Genomic DNA, 18,613 nt, shown 5'->3' with positions numbered 1-18,613 from the left:
TTTTTCTTGTCACACAGGAAGACAATGGCCAAACTAGCAATTTAATGTCCATCTCTTTGGTTTTCATCCACTCTCCTGTTCCCTGAACCCTTCSCATGTGATATATTGCAGTCTGTCGAGCACTTTAATTTGCAGGTGTCTRCTATTCTGTCCTATGACTCTTTCGTACAAGTGGTGCAGTGCTCTTTTTGGACAGATGAGCGGTACCACATCAGGATACCCTTTCCCATAAGTTTTGATATTGCTTTCCCTGTTTCTCCCATTTTCTCCGTCCTTTACATTCCCCGCTATTTATAGTCATCTTTGCCTCACTGTTCAGTCCTTTCCTATTTTCTATATTGGTCTCCATTTTATTACTAGTCATTCCATACCCTCTTTATAGATCTTTTCTAAATACATTTTTTTCCATGTGCTCAGGTACTCTACCCCTCCTCTATCCACTGAATTGCTCCATTGCTTAGTTTTCATTCTTTCTTGATTCCTTCCCCCCTCATCTCCTTTTTCTGTCTTGCTCCTTTTCTACCTTTTTAGTATAATTTTGAGTCATGTTTTTTTTTACAAACTCTTCCTTGTACAAGATACAGCAATCTAGGGGGAGGGGRGAGTGGTTAGGGAGGAAGAGAGAAAGAAAATTTGTAGTGATTTAACTGAAAAACAAACATTTATTTAAAATTTAGTTTATCTTATACTACAATTACCATGCCTCTTTGGAAGTTTACAGCATCTCTTCTGTCATCCTCATTAAACTTTAATTGAAAACAGTCAATTGCATCTTCCGGCAATAGATATGTCCCTAGTTAATGCAAGTGATTTATCAGAGAGAAGATTTCCTTCGCGTAGTCCCACGCTGAATGGCAGTCATGACTGATAGAGCAGTTCTCTAGTGCAGTTGTTAACTGTTTATTAATAAGTGGTATTAACATTTTTTATTATTTATTTTACTGATCAATGTGAAGGCTTTAGAATTATGGGTCYCTTTAGGAACTGAGTAGGTACTTGCATAAAATTTGAATTAAATATGTGACTAGGGCTAATGTGTGAGTTCTATCTATAGGGAAGCAATTTGGAGCGTGCCTATGGCTAATTGTTTTAAATATGAAACACAATATTTTTATTACTTTATAAAACTTGTAGGATGGAATCTTTTTAAAAAATATATGCTATGTTTGCCACATGGCCTTACACAGTATTCCTAATTTAGTGGCTACTTGTTATTCAGGAACAATATATGAACATTAGCTCTGTTCCAGATTAAAACTGCAGCATAAATGCAACTAATCAAGTTTTATCAAATTAGTATCAAATACTAATGGTGCAAAATAAAAGTGTATCTACAGCAAATTGAAAATCATTTTGAAACTACAAAAGSAGGATTAGGTTTCCGTGTAGACATAATTTTTAAAAATGACTGGCGTCCCATGCCACAGTTATGGGCATATAATGTGTAACTGTAATAACCTTTGTCTGCTCCTTTGTAAGTGTTTTCTAGACCACTCTAATCCTATTTGGCATATGTGGGTAAGCTGTAACCTGTTCTCTTTCCATCCACCAAATGATTCCACTTTAAATAGGGAGCTGAGAGAAGAAGAAGTTTTCAAATAAGAGATGTTCCACTTTTAACTCTATGAAGTACCTGTCCTATCCTATTTTAGAAAGCTAAATACTTTGCACTCTCTACTGCCTCCTTTTTTAGAGTGTGTTGCTGGTTAAAGTGCATATAAGGCATAAGCACAGAACAGAAGGGTTATCTAACAGATACACTATTTCAAGATCTGCCTCTTCCTTAGAATTTATTTGTATTAGAATTTATTTCTTTTCTTTAGTAATAGTTTATGATATCAACTATTGCAAAAATGGGTTTGATTTGCAGCTTTTAGTTACAATTTAATTACAATTTGTAATTATAATTTATAATTAACTTAAAAAAAAGAAATAACGACAATGAATTACCCCAGTTTACTTAAAACCAAGTCTGTGCCTGCTCCAAATTTGATACCTAGTGCTTTATAATTTTCTGGTRTTAGTGACCAGGAACGAATTTAAATTTGGGCTGAATTAGAATCCATACAACGTAGTATATATTCTAATGCAGTGATTTATTAGAAAGATTTATTAGTTTACTACTCGGTTAAGTGAGAAGTAGAGGTGATTGAATCAAATGAGAGTTAAGATCACTATCAGTCCAAACTTTCAGCCTTTCGTATGTATCTTACGCCATTTGCTTATGAAAGACAGAAAGGAAGCTGTGGTTTCCTGAAAACCCTATCAGCCCACAATGCAAAGCTCTTGCCTCCCKCAGACATCCCCTTGGGTTTTGTCTTGCGGAGCTCAGACCAGAAAGGCCTGAGTTTTTTGCTTCTGCCAGGAGGACTCTGAGGGATTTGCTGCCTTTTCTCCCCGTAACATACTATGACAAATCATAGAATGATGTGAGAATGTGTTTTGAGCAAAGAAGTATAGYACATAACATATTTTGTGGTTGGGCAAGAGAAAGGAAGGGCTGCCTCAGTAAGTCCGTGTCCCAGGGTCAGACAGAGCCCTCAGGAGGGAGAAGGCACCTGAACATGCTCCACTGGGAGATGAGTCCGGAGCTGGCCAGGGTGGATGGGAGGACTGCAGAGASCAAGTCTTGAAGGCAATAGGTGGAAAGAGACACTTCTAGAAACTGGAAGGGTGATGCTGGGTTTCTGCAAGTCCAACATTGCAAGCCAGTTGCTGGACTGAAGGCTAAAGAGAAAGATCTGCCTTGATAGCAGGGGGGATTTATTTTAACTGTTATGACTTGTCCAGCAGATTTGAGCTTCCTCTCAGCTTTTAAGAGTTTTTGTTTGTTTGTTTGTTTGTTTGTTTTTTAGCCTTATTCTGGTAATACTTACCCTTAGAAATCTCCCTGGTATCTTCACAGATGCTAACATTAAAAACGAGTTGTATTCACTGCTTTGACTGCCTTTGTATCCCATCACACAAATTAATTACAAGATCAACATCCTACCATCTGCTTTATAGCTAATATGTTTTGGACGTTTATCCCTGTCTATGTGATAATAGGTGGGATTCATGTCATCCAGTTTTTTGGAGTCAAAGCTACTCAATCTTCAGCCTCTTACAGAGAGTGAAGAGCAGGCACTTCTTGTGGGAAATGTGTCTCACCTAATTTAGGATGAGATTAACTGCCAGTCTCTAGAAGACTTAGACTCCTTTGACACYGGAGGAGCCTAGTGATGATACAAGGCAGCTGACTTCTTCATCTGAAGTTGCACGGTGTGATTATTCCCTGTGCTTTTACTGTGTGACAGCAACTAATATGGTTTGACATTGCAGCATCGCATGTGGGTACGTGAAATGGATGCACCACAATTAGGATGTGTTCTGTTCCCTTTGATCTGCTCTTTGTCCTTCACTTCTTTGATGCTTAAAAATTTGTTAAAATGAATCATAATGAATTTGCCCCAGGTATTCTCATTTGTGATGATTGAGTGGGCAAAGTATGTTTCAAGCATATTAGAAAGTGTAGGCAAGTAAGTGGTATGTTCACCACCCCCATGTCACCTTCCCCTTAAACAAGAGAATAGTTRGATGTTTATAATTCATTACTGTAAAGTAATTTAGAATTTTTTTCTGTTTATAGAGACTCATTTTGGTGATACATAAAAATTATTGAATAAAGTTCATGTGGTTGTGACTGATGTTATCAGTGTAAAAAAAAAATAAAGTCAGACATACTTTTGCCTTTTTCATTCTCAAGAAGGCACCAACATGTAGTCCCTGTAGTTATAGCGAGTCTCTTTAGGGATTGTATTTTTGTTATTGTTGCTCACATGTGTGAGGTACAGCTATATTTAGATTACTTTTGTTCTCCGGCACTCTCTAGGGTTTTTTTTTCAGCAGGACAACATATTGCAGATATCTAATGAAATAATATTTACATATATTTACATACCTAGTTCTCATATTTTGGGTTTAAAGTTGCATGTTTTGATGGAGGCCTGTGAAAATTCAGTTGGAAAGCACCGTTCACACTTGTTTTGGAGGCTGGTTTGTGCATTCTTGGGGGGTCATTACGTTGACACAGGCTAATGACAGAGTATTGTAAATAGGCCGAATTACCACACAGGAAAGAGGAGTGATGTTCAAAGAAATTTTGAATATTGKCTCTGCAACAAATTGTGCTGCTCTTGGGCTAGAATTATTCCGACCTTCAGGGATCAGACATGGGTTTTATTGTGCTTTTTTCTTTTCTTTTTCTTTCTCATCTTTATTGCTTTAACTGATATTAGCTTCACAGACAAATGCCCTATGCTATCCTTTTTTTCTGATAAGCAAGAAAGCCATTTGGCAGGCTAGTTTGTTCCATTAGACTCATTTAATGTAAGAGCAAAAGAATGTTTATGCTAATAAAAATAATATCTTCCATTATGAAAGGCTGTCAGGGTACTATATACCTATATAGTGAATATTTTTAAAGCCCTAGAGAAGCTTCATTAGAACTGTAACTTCTAATCTTTAAAAAAATCTGTATTTTTCAATTATATTTTCATTTTTATTAAGATACATCTTGAATATTGATATTTTTGGTACCAGCATGTGGTATTTGAAATTAATGATTAAGTTTATAATACATTTTTTTTAAGAAATGGAACAAGATAGGTTTGATAGATTGCCATAGATATCCTAACATRTTTTTCGTTTTCAAAAGATATTTCCTGATTGTTGTGCTTTTTTATTTCTTAGAGTATTCCAAGCTTTTGTGCTTCTCAAAAGTATGACACATTCAGAGGCATTTCTCCTTTAAAGTGTTACATTCAAGACATCAGTGGCCATATTTATTTCAGAGCCTGTGCTCRGTGAATTTGAATTACTCTATTTGAAAATGAGCCTATAGAAAGTTTTTTCTGCTCTTAAAAGGTGAATCCATATTTTCCCCTTTTTTTAGTATGAAACAGATATTTTGGGGGTRTTGTATAAGACCACAGTATATAACAGAAGTAATGCTTGTGGTTAATATAGTATATACTTATCACTGAAGTAAAGTTGAGAAAAAAAATTCCTGTTACAAACAATATTACCCATAGACCATGGGGAGTAGTCARCAAGTAAACCGTATTTTTTATCCTTTCTGTCCTAGCCACTCTTCATCCTTTTTATACATCARAACTTACTGTTCCACTTCTAGTAATTTCATAGTAACTTCACTTCCATGTTTTTTGGGGGAAAATGCAAACTCCAGTGTTTTCACTGTGTACTTTCCACATTCACRTTTAGAGTCTAATATTGTCATTTTTCACAGTGTGGATGGGGTGACAATGTGAATTAATACCATTCCTTGGAAAACTGGCATTTGATCTGATCGTGAGTGTATGATTGCTGTTAGCTACTTTAGGACCAAGACCTTTGGGGTTATTCCTTGAGGTTTATGTACCTTTTACCTGCTAGTGCTGGAAGACGTGCCGGCTCTTCCCATTTCAAGGTCTTACAGGAAAACTTGAGTCCAACCTAGAGGGAGAAAAAGGCATTATGCTTTCTGTTGAAATTATAATGATCTCATTGCCACAGGGAGCAGATGTTCTTACTTTTCTTTGAGTGTTCTGGGTAAAAAACTAGGTGCCAGGTTTATATTCCTGTATTCAAATCTGTGTGGGTCTTCTCCCCGATGAATGTATGTTTGAGGTTGCAATGAAAAATACATGGTAATGAAATATGAGACTGCCCCAGAGCTACCTCCTACCTGTGAAACAGAGTTATGAAATAATAATGGTGAGAGTGATGCTGTAGTTGTCAGTCTCCTAAAAAGATGAGGATGTTCTTAATGCAGAGAATCCTACCTTGAAGGCAAATTTGCACACAAGGACAGTGCTTGAAGTCTCCCCATGGAGGCTAAGTTTATGCCTCACCAGAGATCAAAATTCAGCCCTAAAGCTAGTGATTCATCAGTTTAATAGAAAACTTCTTCCTCCGGGATATTTCTTACTTGTATCAAATGCATGAATGTTAACAATTGCAGCAAATACAATTGTTCACTGCTAAGTGAAAGCAACTCCAAAAGTTGGACTTGCTATAGAATATTGATAGTGTTTGAATTAGTTTCTGGAAAGCATTTTAATACTTAATTCTGGATAAAAAATGTTGTGTTCGCATGTTTTGATGTGTCACTTTGAGATGTGACAGTCACATTGAGTTTTGTTAAATGATATAATACGAAATGATTGACTTAATATGGCATCTTTGTTTGGTTGATCTAAGTTGATAGTATGCTTTGAAAATTGCAGATCATGTCAAGAAGMCAGGAATAGAGCATTTTAAAATTTAGACTGAAGATAACTAAGTCAGCAAATAAACTTTGAGTCATGTTATTGAGTGCGAGGAGAAGGAGGAAGGGAGATGTGCTGGTAGGTTGTCGTTTGTGGTTCTGCTGATCTGCTCCTTACATATGGTATCTAATGAAATAAATAACCAAATGGACCCTTCATCATATGACGAAGGCTGATGTATGGCTCAGATAAAAAAAATAATTATTACAACTATATTTTGACAAACTACAAAATTGATTTTATTATTAAGTTTGTAAAAGGGCAAAGGAGATATGCTGGAATCTACAKTTGGTAAAGTGTATGAAAGTTATTATTAATTGAATGGGAGTTTAATATATAATGTTGCTTTTCTCACAGGTTCTGAAATGCTACTTTTCTTGGAGAAAYGCCAAGATTGGATATTGGGTTACTTAGGGATATTTTCAGAATAGTTTATGATTCTGAATATATCCCCAAGCAGAAAATATGTACATTGTAGTGCTTCAGGATATTCAGTGAGTTCCTATGATTTCAGTCATCTGAAATGCCATTCCTCGCCTGTTTCTGCCTTGCCCCTGGCTCTCCAAATGAGAGTATTTCTGAACTGGCCAATGTCATCAGCAAAAAGCTGGATCACGTTTCCTGGTCTTTCCATGCATTTGTTCCTATGTGCTCTGCCTCGATTTTTTTGGAGAGTTGGTGGAATAACATTAAATTGAAGAAGACAAACGTATCCAATACAACATACGTAATTTATAGATGTTTATAAGTTGTCAATCAACCTACTCTATGAAGGAAAAGGCTGTCTTACATTCAGCATTATCCTTTTCTGTAGTTCTGTCTGCATTTGTGTCTCTAGCTTCCKGTAATTGCCATAAATGAGGCAAAGCATCAGACTTGAAGCTGCTTTTTTATGTGTGTCTGTGTGTATGTGTGTCTGTGTCTGTGTCTTTCCAGATCTGGGCTGAACAGGAAGCAAGGTAGTTTATGTTCAGAAATACTTCTTGCCCACATGGCTAGGAAGGGTCATCTGTGCTTCTATTTCTTCAGCTGTATTCTCTCAGGTGACTTGTGGTGTTCCAAGGGTTTCAGTGCTGGTCGAGGAAAAGGTGGCTTCTAGCTAATCTGGCAGCTCTTCTTTGTTGGGTGTGTTGCAAGTAGCTTCACTGTAATCCAGTGAAGAGTCCAGACCTCAAACTTTCGAAGCAGGCTTCAAGTGAATATTTGTGAAAGGCCATTTTTTTTTGTTTTCCCCCCCCCGCCCCCGATATTTTTAAGAGTTCTCACAACATCTTAAGATCTACTTATTTATTATTTCTTCTCCCCATTACCTTTTTCTTCCAACAATCCCCTTTGAAAATTTCTCTCCATCTCAGTATGGAATTTCTATGCCATTCTTCTAACTTAYTACATTTTTGTGTTTTTGCCATACTAACTTATTTTTAAGGCAAATAATTATTGTAACATRCTATACTAGCAGTTTATTCAAATTATTTTATGGTGTTTTATATACAGAAAGAGCCTATGTTGTATATGAACCCAGTGGTCAGTGCATGGGTTACTGTTACCTACTACTTTTTTATCTAGCAAGATACTGCTGGCATTTAATTACGTGAAAAGACATAGTACATCTATGTCAGCATGAATTAGTAAATAATATTTGTATAGTATTACAAGACCTATTAGTGTTAAATCACAGAATCACATGAAAATTTAGATCAGAGAGGGCTTCTGGAGTTCAYACAATCCAATCTCAAAGCAGGGCTTCAGTGTTATTAATGTTATTTACACARAAGACTGGCAAGAAGAAAGAACAGCAACCAAATAGTATGCTGCAAGATGTAAAAAATCTAGACTCCAGCCACCGTGCCTGCTGATAAAGATGTGCTGTGAAACAGGATCAATTGATGCCTTACAAACCGTGGCAGAGACAACTGGATCAGATTAAAAAAAATCAAATTAATTAAATGTTCAATTCAACGGGTATTATTACTAATTCCCAATGAAATATTAAGAAGATTTAACAGTTCTTATTTTCTAGAGATCTGATCTTTAATCAGACGTAGGGGTGGTGAAAAGCAGACAGTATAATTCATTGCAATAAAAGCAAGATTGGTCCCTAGTTTGAAGTTCAGTTGGATGTTATATGAAAAACGTAAGTTATCCAAAGCCCATTTTAGTCTGGAAACTGTAGAAGACCAAGTATTTTCAGGGACTTTTGGCAATAATGGATGTATTTGCTTCAAATTTTATTACATCTGTCTGAGYACTGCAGTGGGATGTGAGTACCACAGTGTGTAGTGATTTGAAGGAGCCTATGAACTTTAAGGATAACGTGGAGGGATTTTTGGTTGGTTGTTTGGTTGGGTTTTTTTAATAAGTGACTGAGCCATTTCTGAACTGCTCATAACATTTAAATCAGTTAGAATAATGTGCGCTTCTGTTCTAGTATAACCGTGTATTCCTAGCCTTGGCTAATGACATCATCTTATCCTGTCAAGCCACTATCAAAGTCTGTGATTCTGTGATTTTCTCATCCTTAGATTACAGTTGACCTTTGCAGCAAAGCTAAATAAAGATTGCTGTAATAGCATTAATACATAAAAATTCATTTGCACCTTCCCCAGCTTTCTCTTCAAATACAATGGCGCTTAAATTCATACATGCACTGGTATATACCAGGTACATTTAGGTGGTTCTGACAGAGGTGAAAACAGTTGTTCTCACTTCTTGTTTGCATGTCAGTGGGGTGCTGCACTCCTTATTCAGCTACATTAAGATTTGGAATAAAGTGACATCCTTCTGACCACTCCAGGCTCTTAATGACAAAACTCAACCCAAACACTGATAAATAAAATAAAACAAAACACTTGGATCAAAACTTAAATATTCTTATTTAATCTGTAAGACAACTGCAAGGTGTTAAATATAAGAGTGTGTAGGGTCTGTAGTTAGCTAAGCAGTTTTCCATTTTGGAACTGTTATCGTGTCATGTTCAATGCCATTTATTGAATATATACGTGAGTTGTTTTTACTGTTTCCGTACTCCTCCAATGTGGCAACTGGTTATTAGAAATAAGTAAAAAAATAAAATAAAATAAAATAAAATAAAATAAATAAAATAAAAACTTTTTATAGCAATCCTTTTATTTTTAGTGTTCTGTCAACTGAAGAACTTTAGTATGTATCAAGTATACCGCTGAATCTCAAGGACAGCTCTTTTTCACAATTCTGAGAGGTGGTCAAGGTAATTGAAAAATATTTATTTGCCTCTTTAGCCATTTTTTTCTGAATGCAGACTACCCTTTGTTAACAACAGTTCCTCCACAGCTGCTTACAGACTTGTCCCTTTTTATTTCACAAAAAGCGAAATAAGCTATTTTCAGCTCTGTCACAACCACCTAAATGCACCTGGCAATTTTCCAGCAAAGAGCAGATGACGTATCTAGAAAGGAGATAAAAAGTTATCAGTAGGCCCTGCATTCATTAAATTATCTAAAAAGCTCTCAGAGTACTCTGACCGCCCGAAATGCATGCTGGCTGCTTTTCCAAATGGGCTTCACTCTGTCTTGTCCTCAGAGGAGGGTTCCTGTCCTTTGCTTGCTGCAGGCATCATTGCTGCGCAACGTGCTCCGAGCAGCACTGCATTTTACTCTCCCTGTCAGCCCCCGCTGTAAGGTTTTAATGGGGCCACAAGCAGAGTTGGAGGGGCTGAATATATAGTTTTGGCTAATTATTTTCCTGGGGGAGGAAAAAGCAGCAAAGGTTATTTTGAGTACTAAAAGAAGCATAGGCAGTGAGACTCTGTTGCTTAAAAAAAAAATATTTACAAATTTAAATATATTCAGAAATCAAGAAGGAACAGAATGCTGCAGATGAAAATGTGAAACTTYGGGAGATCTGTGAGGAAAGACAGAAGATAATGAGAGAGCAAGGAAGCTGGCTTGCCTAAAACCATAACAGTTCCAGCTGCATCTCTGCATTCATCCTCTAAAATATTGCCGATGCATAGGGACAGTGTGGTTTTGCAAAAAACATGTTCCCTARGTGCTAGAGCAGTGCAAAATACTGGCAGCCAATTCCTTTCTATTTCACATAAACGTCAAAGCAGGCAGGGATCATCATTTCGTTTTGGAGATCTGTTTAGCAGTTGACAAGAAGAAATCTACCTTTTCTTCTTTTGTCCAGTTGCAAAATTGGGCCTGATATTTGAGTAGCTCATATGTCTTTTCTGAAAATAGTCTGCCTTAAGAAAAYGGCTGACGGGTTGCTTCTGTTCACTTGATTTTCTTCCATTGATTCCATTGATGACCTTTTTTTCAGTGAAACTTCCGTCTTTCTGATCTTGAACCAGCTTCAAGAAGCAAAAAAGAATAGRTTTATATTTATGGGGGAAAAAAAAGTTCTCATTTTCAAGAATAAATTAATGCTTTTCAACTGAATGAAAACGTACTAGTAGAAATATAAAATCCACTCATTTGYCTGTTGCCGTGATGATGAAAAGTGACTAAATGATGTGCAAAAGATTCAGATATTGAAGCATTCGTGACAGTGAAATGTGCAGCTAAACTATGTCCGAGTTTCTAGAAACGGGTTGGTTTTGTTTAATGGCAGCTTGCTTTCCTATGCACATCTTCCAGGGGTACTTCTTGGCACAGAGCTTCCAGGTACCTTATGGACATGAATTAATTTATGCTTACAAACCCCTTGAGAGAGCAGTTTCATTCATTCTGCTATGTATTCGGATTACAAAATCAGAAGTTGACTGGCAAGCAACTTCCAGTTTATTTTAGATGAAGCTGTGTGTGATTTGGCCAAGGTCACGGAGAACATCTACAGAAGAATCCACTTTATTGAATCTTAGCTGCTGTGTCGCTTTCCCTTTATTCTGATGGTGAAGTGTAGRCACATGAAAAAATACTCTATTTATTCAAGATAATGTCCTAAAATGGCACAAATGTGAAATGAAAAGAGAAATGGATTTTATCTGCCTCACAAGGGAGGGAGAAATTGGTCAGGAGATTCATTTCAGAGAAATGAGTAAGTTATTTTGCTGACTGCCAGTGGTGGGTAACAATGTAATTCAATAAGTGGAGGCTARGTTTGAATAGATAGAAAATTAATYTTCAGCCACTGTCCCCTGTGGGATTTTCCTGTGGCAATATTGATTGCATTTCGGTTCYTGCCTTGAGAGAGAAATTGGTTGAAGTTGGATTTTAATTGTATTCACATGCCAGATTATTTTCTTTCAAAATATGACTTACTTTTCTGAAAACAAAGTTTAACTGAGTATTAAAAGTGTAGCAACTAATGCAGCAATYTACTCAGGCTTTTGGTAGAAATTTCAAACTTTTACATCATTAATAACATTGCATTTTCTTTTATTCTTCTTTCTTTTCTTTTTTTTTAAAAAAATTTGAATGTTGTTTACTTGTAATTTACACTTTTAACAACAGAGAACTACAGAATTCTTATTGAAAATAAAAGCATCTGTAACAATTAATGGCTGTTGAAGGCCTGGCACAACATTAGTTTTGCTGGTCAGGAAGCGGCATACTAAGGGTGTGCAACACTTAACTTGCCTATAGTGCTGCCCATATTTGCCTGTTGCATCCAGAACTAATTCAAACACCTTAGCTTTAAGAGTAAAATTCATCTGGCATGAAGGGACCTATAGAACTTTTATATAATTTGGTCATTTAGTGCATCTGGGTTGCTGGGGCAGATGGACAGATGGTTTCGATGTCAGGACTCTACATCACAAAATACTCACAGAAGGGTCAACAGCAGGGCTGTAAAATTGCCTGGAGTATTTTATGTAGTTCTGTTAGGTCCAGTGTCCTGCACTGGATAATTATAAAACACAGTTCGGTTGGAGCAAGTGAATCAATTGAGAAAATGGAGTTGATGAGTTGACAGATTCATCTTGTTTTGCTATTGTGGAATATTGGTGGGAAGAATAACAGACTCGGTCTTTGTCGTCGTTGTTTTAGGAGGAATGAGTATGCTGTTCRGAATGTGAGACTAGATTTTGAAGTTGAAAGTTTAAGACTGCAAAGTGGATTACTTAAATCCTCTAATTTTCACCAGAGCTTACCCAAATTTTTGCAGTAGCCTTGAAGCTTCTTCCATAGCAATGAGTGATAGGAGTGGCTGAAAGCTAATAACTATTACATGGAATGAAATTAAAAATATCTAAAAGAAGAAAGATAACAATTTTATGTTCAGATGATGAATTTCCACAGGATTTTCAACCCAAAATCTCAGTATACTATAGTTGCAAAACTTCTGTTCAAGACCAGCTAGGAAGGATATACCCTGCTTCTCTCTTACTGCCTCCCAAGTATTTCTTGTGGAAAATCAGTTGGGAAAAGTCTCATGACAGCTACTCACCCGGGTGTTTTATTGTAATAATGTAGCTTGACGGTCCCCAGCAATCTTTTCCAAAGTGTTCTGTGAAAGCATCGAGAGGATGTAATTGCTTGTGCTAATTCCAGAACTAAATTAGAGTGTTAGGCTTCTTTAATCAAACGGTTTGCAGGCATGAGAGAAATTTTCTCACATTAACAATCAGTTGTTGAGATCACATTTGCAGAATTAGACAAACTCATTAATTTAAACAGCATGAAGCCAGAAGATAACTTAGGAAAAGAACGCCTAAATTTACTTAATGTTAGATAGCATTTCAGATCAGGAAAAAAAATATCTTGTTTGAACATTTAGAAGAAAAGAAATGTAAAAATTGAGCCAAATTACATTGTCTGAAGCTATCGTAATGTTATGTCATTTCAAAATCACAAAGCAGTTATAAATTATTACAGATTTTGTCTCTAGTTTACACATCTAAAGTGAACTGTAATAATGTTACTYTCTTGCTGAGTTACAATTGACTCCCATTATCCTTTTGAGATACAGTGAGTGGTATACAGTGTCAAAACGTTTCAGGCTGTGTTGTACAAATATTTCCCATTTTTGTAATCCAAGTTCAAAGCTAGAACAGTACTTTCTTAGCAACATCTAAATGCAAAAGTCTGATATTTAGATGTCCTCTGGCAACCTGCAAACATCGTGTAGATATGTTTATTAGAACTGTTCCTATACATGAATGAAAGTAAAGGCCACTATCTGGCCTTAGATAGGCTAAGGAGGATAAGGTCTTTTAGAGTATTTTATATATTATATCAATTTATATTATTTAGAACCATAAATACCTGGAATTCACTTGATAATACAATTGGGACAGAGAAAATACCTACAGTATCATCTTAGTTTGGGTCAGGAGTTCAGTGAATCTGATTGTCCCATTTACTATGTTTCACAAAGCTGCAGACAGGATTCAGTTCAAATGAAACCAAAATAGAAAACAGGTTTGTCTTGATAAAGGCCATGCAGTCCTTGGGACCAGCTACAACTGTTCTGAATTATAACCTCTAAAATGCATTTATTTGGTTTTCCACCAGGTATTTCACTCTGAATACCTGTTTGTGCCGGACTATGCTGACAAATGTTGACACAGCCAAGATGGTAGAATCTTTTGTACATCATTTTATTGCTTGCAAAGAGGAAAAAAAAATCCCTTACTTTGAGTATTGGGAGTTGTGTCTTCCTTGCATTCTCATTCCCTGAAGAAGTTGAGATAAGCTGAGTTAAGTGATAAGGAACAAATTTAACTTTTTGCCATAAGACGCAGAAGCTGTGCTGTATAAAAATAACCCTTATTAAGTGTTCACCTTTTCTTCCAGAAGTTTAATAGACTTGCATTGTGAGACTCAGCTCACCTAATTCTAGGCAGCTGTTTTGCAGTTACCTACACCTAAGCTAATTGCCCTTGGCTACTCTTACAGTCAATGGAAACGAGGAAGCACATCTCAGTCATGATTCATCTCATGGGAAAATAGGTATGTAATTAAGATGGGATGAATTGCATTCCGAAAGTGCCTATTTCTGTTTATTAACTGTAAAGGCTGCCTGGGGTAATCAGCTCAGCTGTAGGCAACTGTGCTGTAAAGGACTGTAAAGGTCAGTGGTTAGGTGAAATGCTCCCTTTGTGTTTCCAAAGCGAACCACCTCCTTGAAGCTCTCTGAGATCACTGCTTACGCGTTTGAGCCTGTGCTTAGTATGACATTTGTCTGAGCTCCTGTGGTGATGCAGATGAGGAAATTGCATTTCCATTAGATTTCTTTGTGAGTGACTTAAAATTTTAGTTKTCCGTGCTTTGATAGTGGACAACAGATGTGGTGGAAGTCTACGAACAATAACCTTAATACACACACACACTTGGATGTCTGTGAAACATCAGACAGATGTTCCTTTGTCCGTGCTGTTTCTCAGAACATAACACATTTTAAAAAACTTATGACTCTGCAGTATAAAAAAATATCCTTGTAATTACATGAAATGGCTGGCTTAAGTAATTATTTGGTGTCGTGGTTGATTCATTATTGGTCTAAGTGGCCATCTGAGTGTCCAGTGAGGCTAGCTGTTGTGCTGCAGCTGAGGCAGATGAAGATGTTAGCTTGATCTTCGCTGCCTCTTGCTGCTTTCCACGCTTCAGTCACTGCAGCTGAAGTAGAAGAAGCTTTGCTTTTCCAAATTTTTAAAAAAGCAGTCTAAAAGAGTGGAGTGAATTGGAAGGAAGCAATAAGCTATGATGCTGGCAGATGTGGCAGGATGATAACCTGAGGCAGGGAGGTTGTGGTGAGTGATTAMGTTTTGAGGACTCTTTCCATCCAGTCAGTTGTGGCCAGAAAAGTATGTGAGATTTTCTCAAGGATTTTYAAGAAAGCAGACCAGACCAATGATCAAAATCTGTTACAGTGAGAAGTTCTAGAAAGGCACTATTTCCTTTTTTGAATCTTGATGTGTACTGCTATAGATCAAAAATATATTTATGAAATGTGCACTAGTGATATAACTTTAAAATTTGTGATCTACTGTATGATCAACAGAAGGAAAATTGAGATATACCGTATTTATACTTCTGAGACTCCATAGAAATTATAATATGTAATTTTATATATATATATATATATATATATATATATATACACACACACATACACACATGCCTAATGTTATGGGTGTAAAAATTCCATGTGCTTGTGAAATTTGTTAAATGTTAACATACTAAAAGCATTTTCTTTTCTGCAGCTCTTTGTTTCACTGAGTTGTACTGGGTAACTTGTAATTCATAATGAGTTAAATGCAAGTATTTTTGGATCTGGATAAAATCGGTTTGTTTATAGATAAATGTAAAATTTAGCTATTAAAGAAAGACTGAGTCTGTTACATAAATAGAGGCAAATGTGTATGGAATTGTTTTTAACATACTTTATAATATTTTGACCTGTACGTGTTTTTCTTTAAAAAGCCTGAAAAGAATGATACTGAATCTGGCAGCCAGAGAATCAGACCAGTATTTGAAGAAGATCCTGTTTTCCGGCGGCAAACTTCTTACCAACATGCAGCAGTCCACATACCAACAGATATTTATGAAGGCTGTAAGTAGCTTATGCACAAAATAATTTTGTTATAAGAGTAAGCTTATTATTTGTGTCCTGTTCTTAAAAACAAATAGCCCCAAACCTATTTTTCAACTCTTCTTTTAGCGCAGGTGTGTTGAGGGTGTTTTGTTTGTTTGCTTTCCATTAAAACACTTTAGATATGTGCTCTGTTCGGGTTATGAGTCCTCTTATGTAGAAGCCATGTTTGGGTATGTGTTGAGGAGAAAACGATTCGTTAGGGAAGGATCTGAATTTCAGAAATGGAAGTACATGAGAAACTAAACTCTTAAATATTCCAATTTTCTCATCAATTCTTTGTACTGTTTTCTTATTCAGTATGAAATATTCTTCACTGCTCTCTTCTCATCTTTGCTGGAGTCCAAAACCATGCATAATGAAAATATCCTTAAGTACCCCAAAGTATATACTTATCAAGCAAATAGCGTGGTGTACAAGATGGTAGTACTTACATTGCTTGCAGTCTATCTCCAGAACTGTAGTAATAATCTTTAGTAGAGAATTTGCATAGGGTCTTTCTAAATTATGTCAAAATTTAAATTTATATATATAGCAAAGATTCTTTAACAGTAACAAAATTCCMAAAGTCACTACTTAAGTTGTCTTTCAAGATAAAAGTAAGTTCTTTCTTTCTGTGCTCATCATAAAGAAAAAAAAATATTGTCTGCTGAGAAGACTTTTTAGCCCTCAAAATGGCAACATAATTGTTTTTACGTTGTTTTTAAAGGATAGGAAAAGAGGAAATAGGATCTGTACTTCTAAGTTCTGTTTTTTAGGGTGCCTAATTTCAAGTCTTCAGTCTTTCTTTTTCAAAAATCTCATTAGCAAGAAATACACCTTGATGTAACCGGACCTTTGTAACCTCTTTAAAATTCGTGGCCACCATGGTGTGCTGCTTATATAAATGACAGAGAAATGAAAGTGGAAATGTCAATATGATGGGGGAAGGAATCAGAGTAGCTGGTAGTAATCTCATGGTGGGCTTGAATGACACAGACCTAGAGCATTACTCTGGGATTCTGGCTTTAATAACTGGTAACACGCAGTTTATTTGCRGAATAAAAGGGAGGAGATAGGCCATTCCCTGTGCTTTTATTTAAAGAGCATTGATATGTTGTTGCTAAACTATTATAAAACTTACCTGGCATCATTAGGATATTTTTTAAATACCATGTAAACTTTGATATAAGATTGCCATCATAACAATGTAAGAACAAAATATTAAGCACTAAGTTTGACATTTTAGATAGTATACCTTAAAATAATTTTCTCTCATTCAAATATATATTGGGTAGTTTTACTGATACACAGTCCATTAACYTAAAAATAAAGACTATGATTTCCATAGAAAGATACAACTTTAATATCTAATCAAATGATTATAAAAGATAAAAATTTGAGTTTCTTGAGAAGAGGTAGTTGCATGTGCAGTATATATGGCTCATGAGAAATTCATGGTCCTTTGGGACTGACTGTCATGTTAACAGCCAGAGAAGTGGACTACCTAAACAACTAATGATTTAGATCCAAAGACTGGGAGGAAAGATGCATCAACTTTAAGGCAAGAGCCCCTCATAGGATAATAACTATGTAACTTATAAAGGTGCAGATGGTGTTTCCAGAGTTAAAAACCTGAAGAATACCTATAATTTGCAGATTTAATACCAGGAAACACATAGTCATCAGCAGATTTATTTTACAGCGGCAAGTTCATATGTCACCTGAAACACAGTAAACAATCTGGAATACAGATTTCTGAAACTGGAGGTTAGTTTTCTTTACACGAGCAAATTTTATCTGCATTTTTTTAACTAAAAAGAATGATGACATATCTTGAACACTGATACTGTCTTTTTTTTTTTTTTTTCAGTTCACATGAGTTAACTGTTACTTTTTGGTAGAGCTTTCAATGCCTGCTAAAGCAGAAAACAGTTGTACAATTTGACAATTCTTTGATTTGCAGTTCCTTGACTACATTGCAGTTGGCCAGTCAACACTTAAAAAGAGATATTACAACAAATGCTTCTGAGAAAGGGGGAATGGGACTGCTTACAGCTTTTAGAGCTCCAAAGTGAGGATTTTGCTGAGTGAATTACACCTTGGAAAACAGATTTTATTTTTTTCCCTCTTACTGTCTATCTTTTGTAGGCTGCCAAAGGCAAAAGACAGTTGCTCTGTGGATCTCACAGAACAGTTTTCAATGATACTTGATATCGCTCTTCTTGGAGATTGGCCTTCGTTGCTCTTGCGTCCTACAGTACCAGGTCCTTGTCCCCAAAGGAGAGGGACAATTATAGTGACAGGCAGGTGCATTCCTGAATCTGAATTTTCACTTGGGTCTGTTAATCACAATTCAAATCATGCTATTTATTTTCATGTTGTCTGAAACTCGAATTTTGGAATGGCAATGTCTTAGGCAATATCTTATCTATGGTGGTCTTCCTCCCTCTCTCCCCCCTCAGTTTTCATTCCTATTGTAGTTATTATTTATGATTTCTAAAATAACCATCAAATGCAGAATCTCTGTAATATGAAATTCTGAATGTATGGATCCATCTTCCCTTTGGGCTTGTGAAACCTTGTAGTAGCTTGTGAAGCTGTTCTTGCTTCACTTCCTCAGAATCAGAAGTTTAAATGTTCTTTCCGCATGTCACAGTTTCACTTGCGTTAGGGTTGATTGCAGTGTCGGATTGGCGGTGCTTATATGCACGGAACAATGTCTTCAGCCTGATGGCATCGCTTTGGACACGTTTGGACAGATACCAACAAATGAGAAGGATTTCCCCTGCCCAGAGTGTATTAGA

The 18,613-nt window shown here is 36.2% G+C and overlaps 1 protein-coding gene across 1 annotated transcript in view; it reads left to right on the top strand.

The window, feature by feature from the left end:
* The window catches only part of CACNA2D1 (calcium voltage-gated channel auxiliary subunit alpha2delta 1), a 337,698-nt gene that overhangs the window by 156,986 nt on the left and 162,099 nt on the right, over positions 1 to 18,613 (top strand). Inside the window, exon 5 of the mRNA XM_085298915.1 lies at positions 15,659 to 15,788. Coding sequence (XP_085155041.1) covers positions 15,659 to 15,788 — 130 coding nt within the window. The remainder of the gene's footprint in view (positions 1 to 15,658; positions 15,789 to 18,613) is intronic.

Source organism: Rhea americana, unplaced genomic scaffold, assembly GCF_003343005.1.
Source record: "Rhea americana isolate MKP2758 unplaced genomic scaffold, rheAme1 scaffold_1, whole genome shotgun sequence".
Classification (NCBI taxonomy): domain Eukaryota; kingdom Metazoa; phylum Chordata; class Aves; order Rheiformes; family Rheidae; genus Rhea; species Rhea americana.
This window is presented reverse-complemented; position numbering and strand designations above follow the sequence as displayed.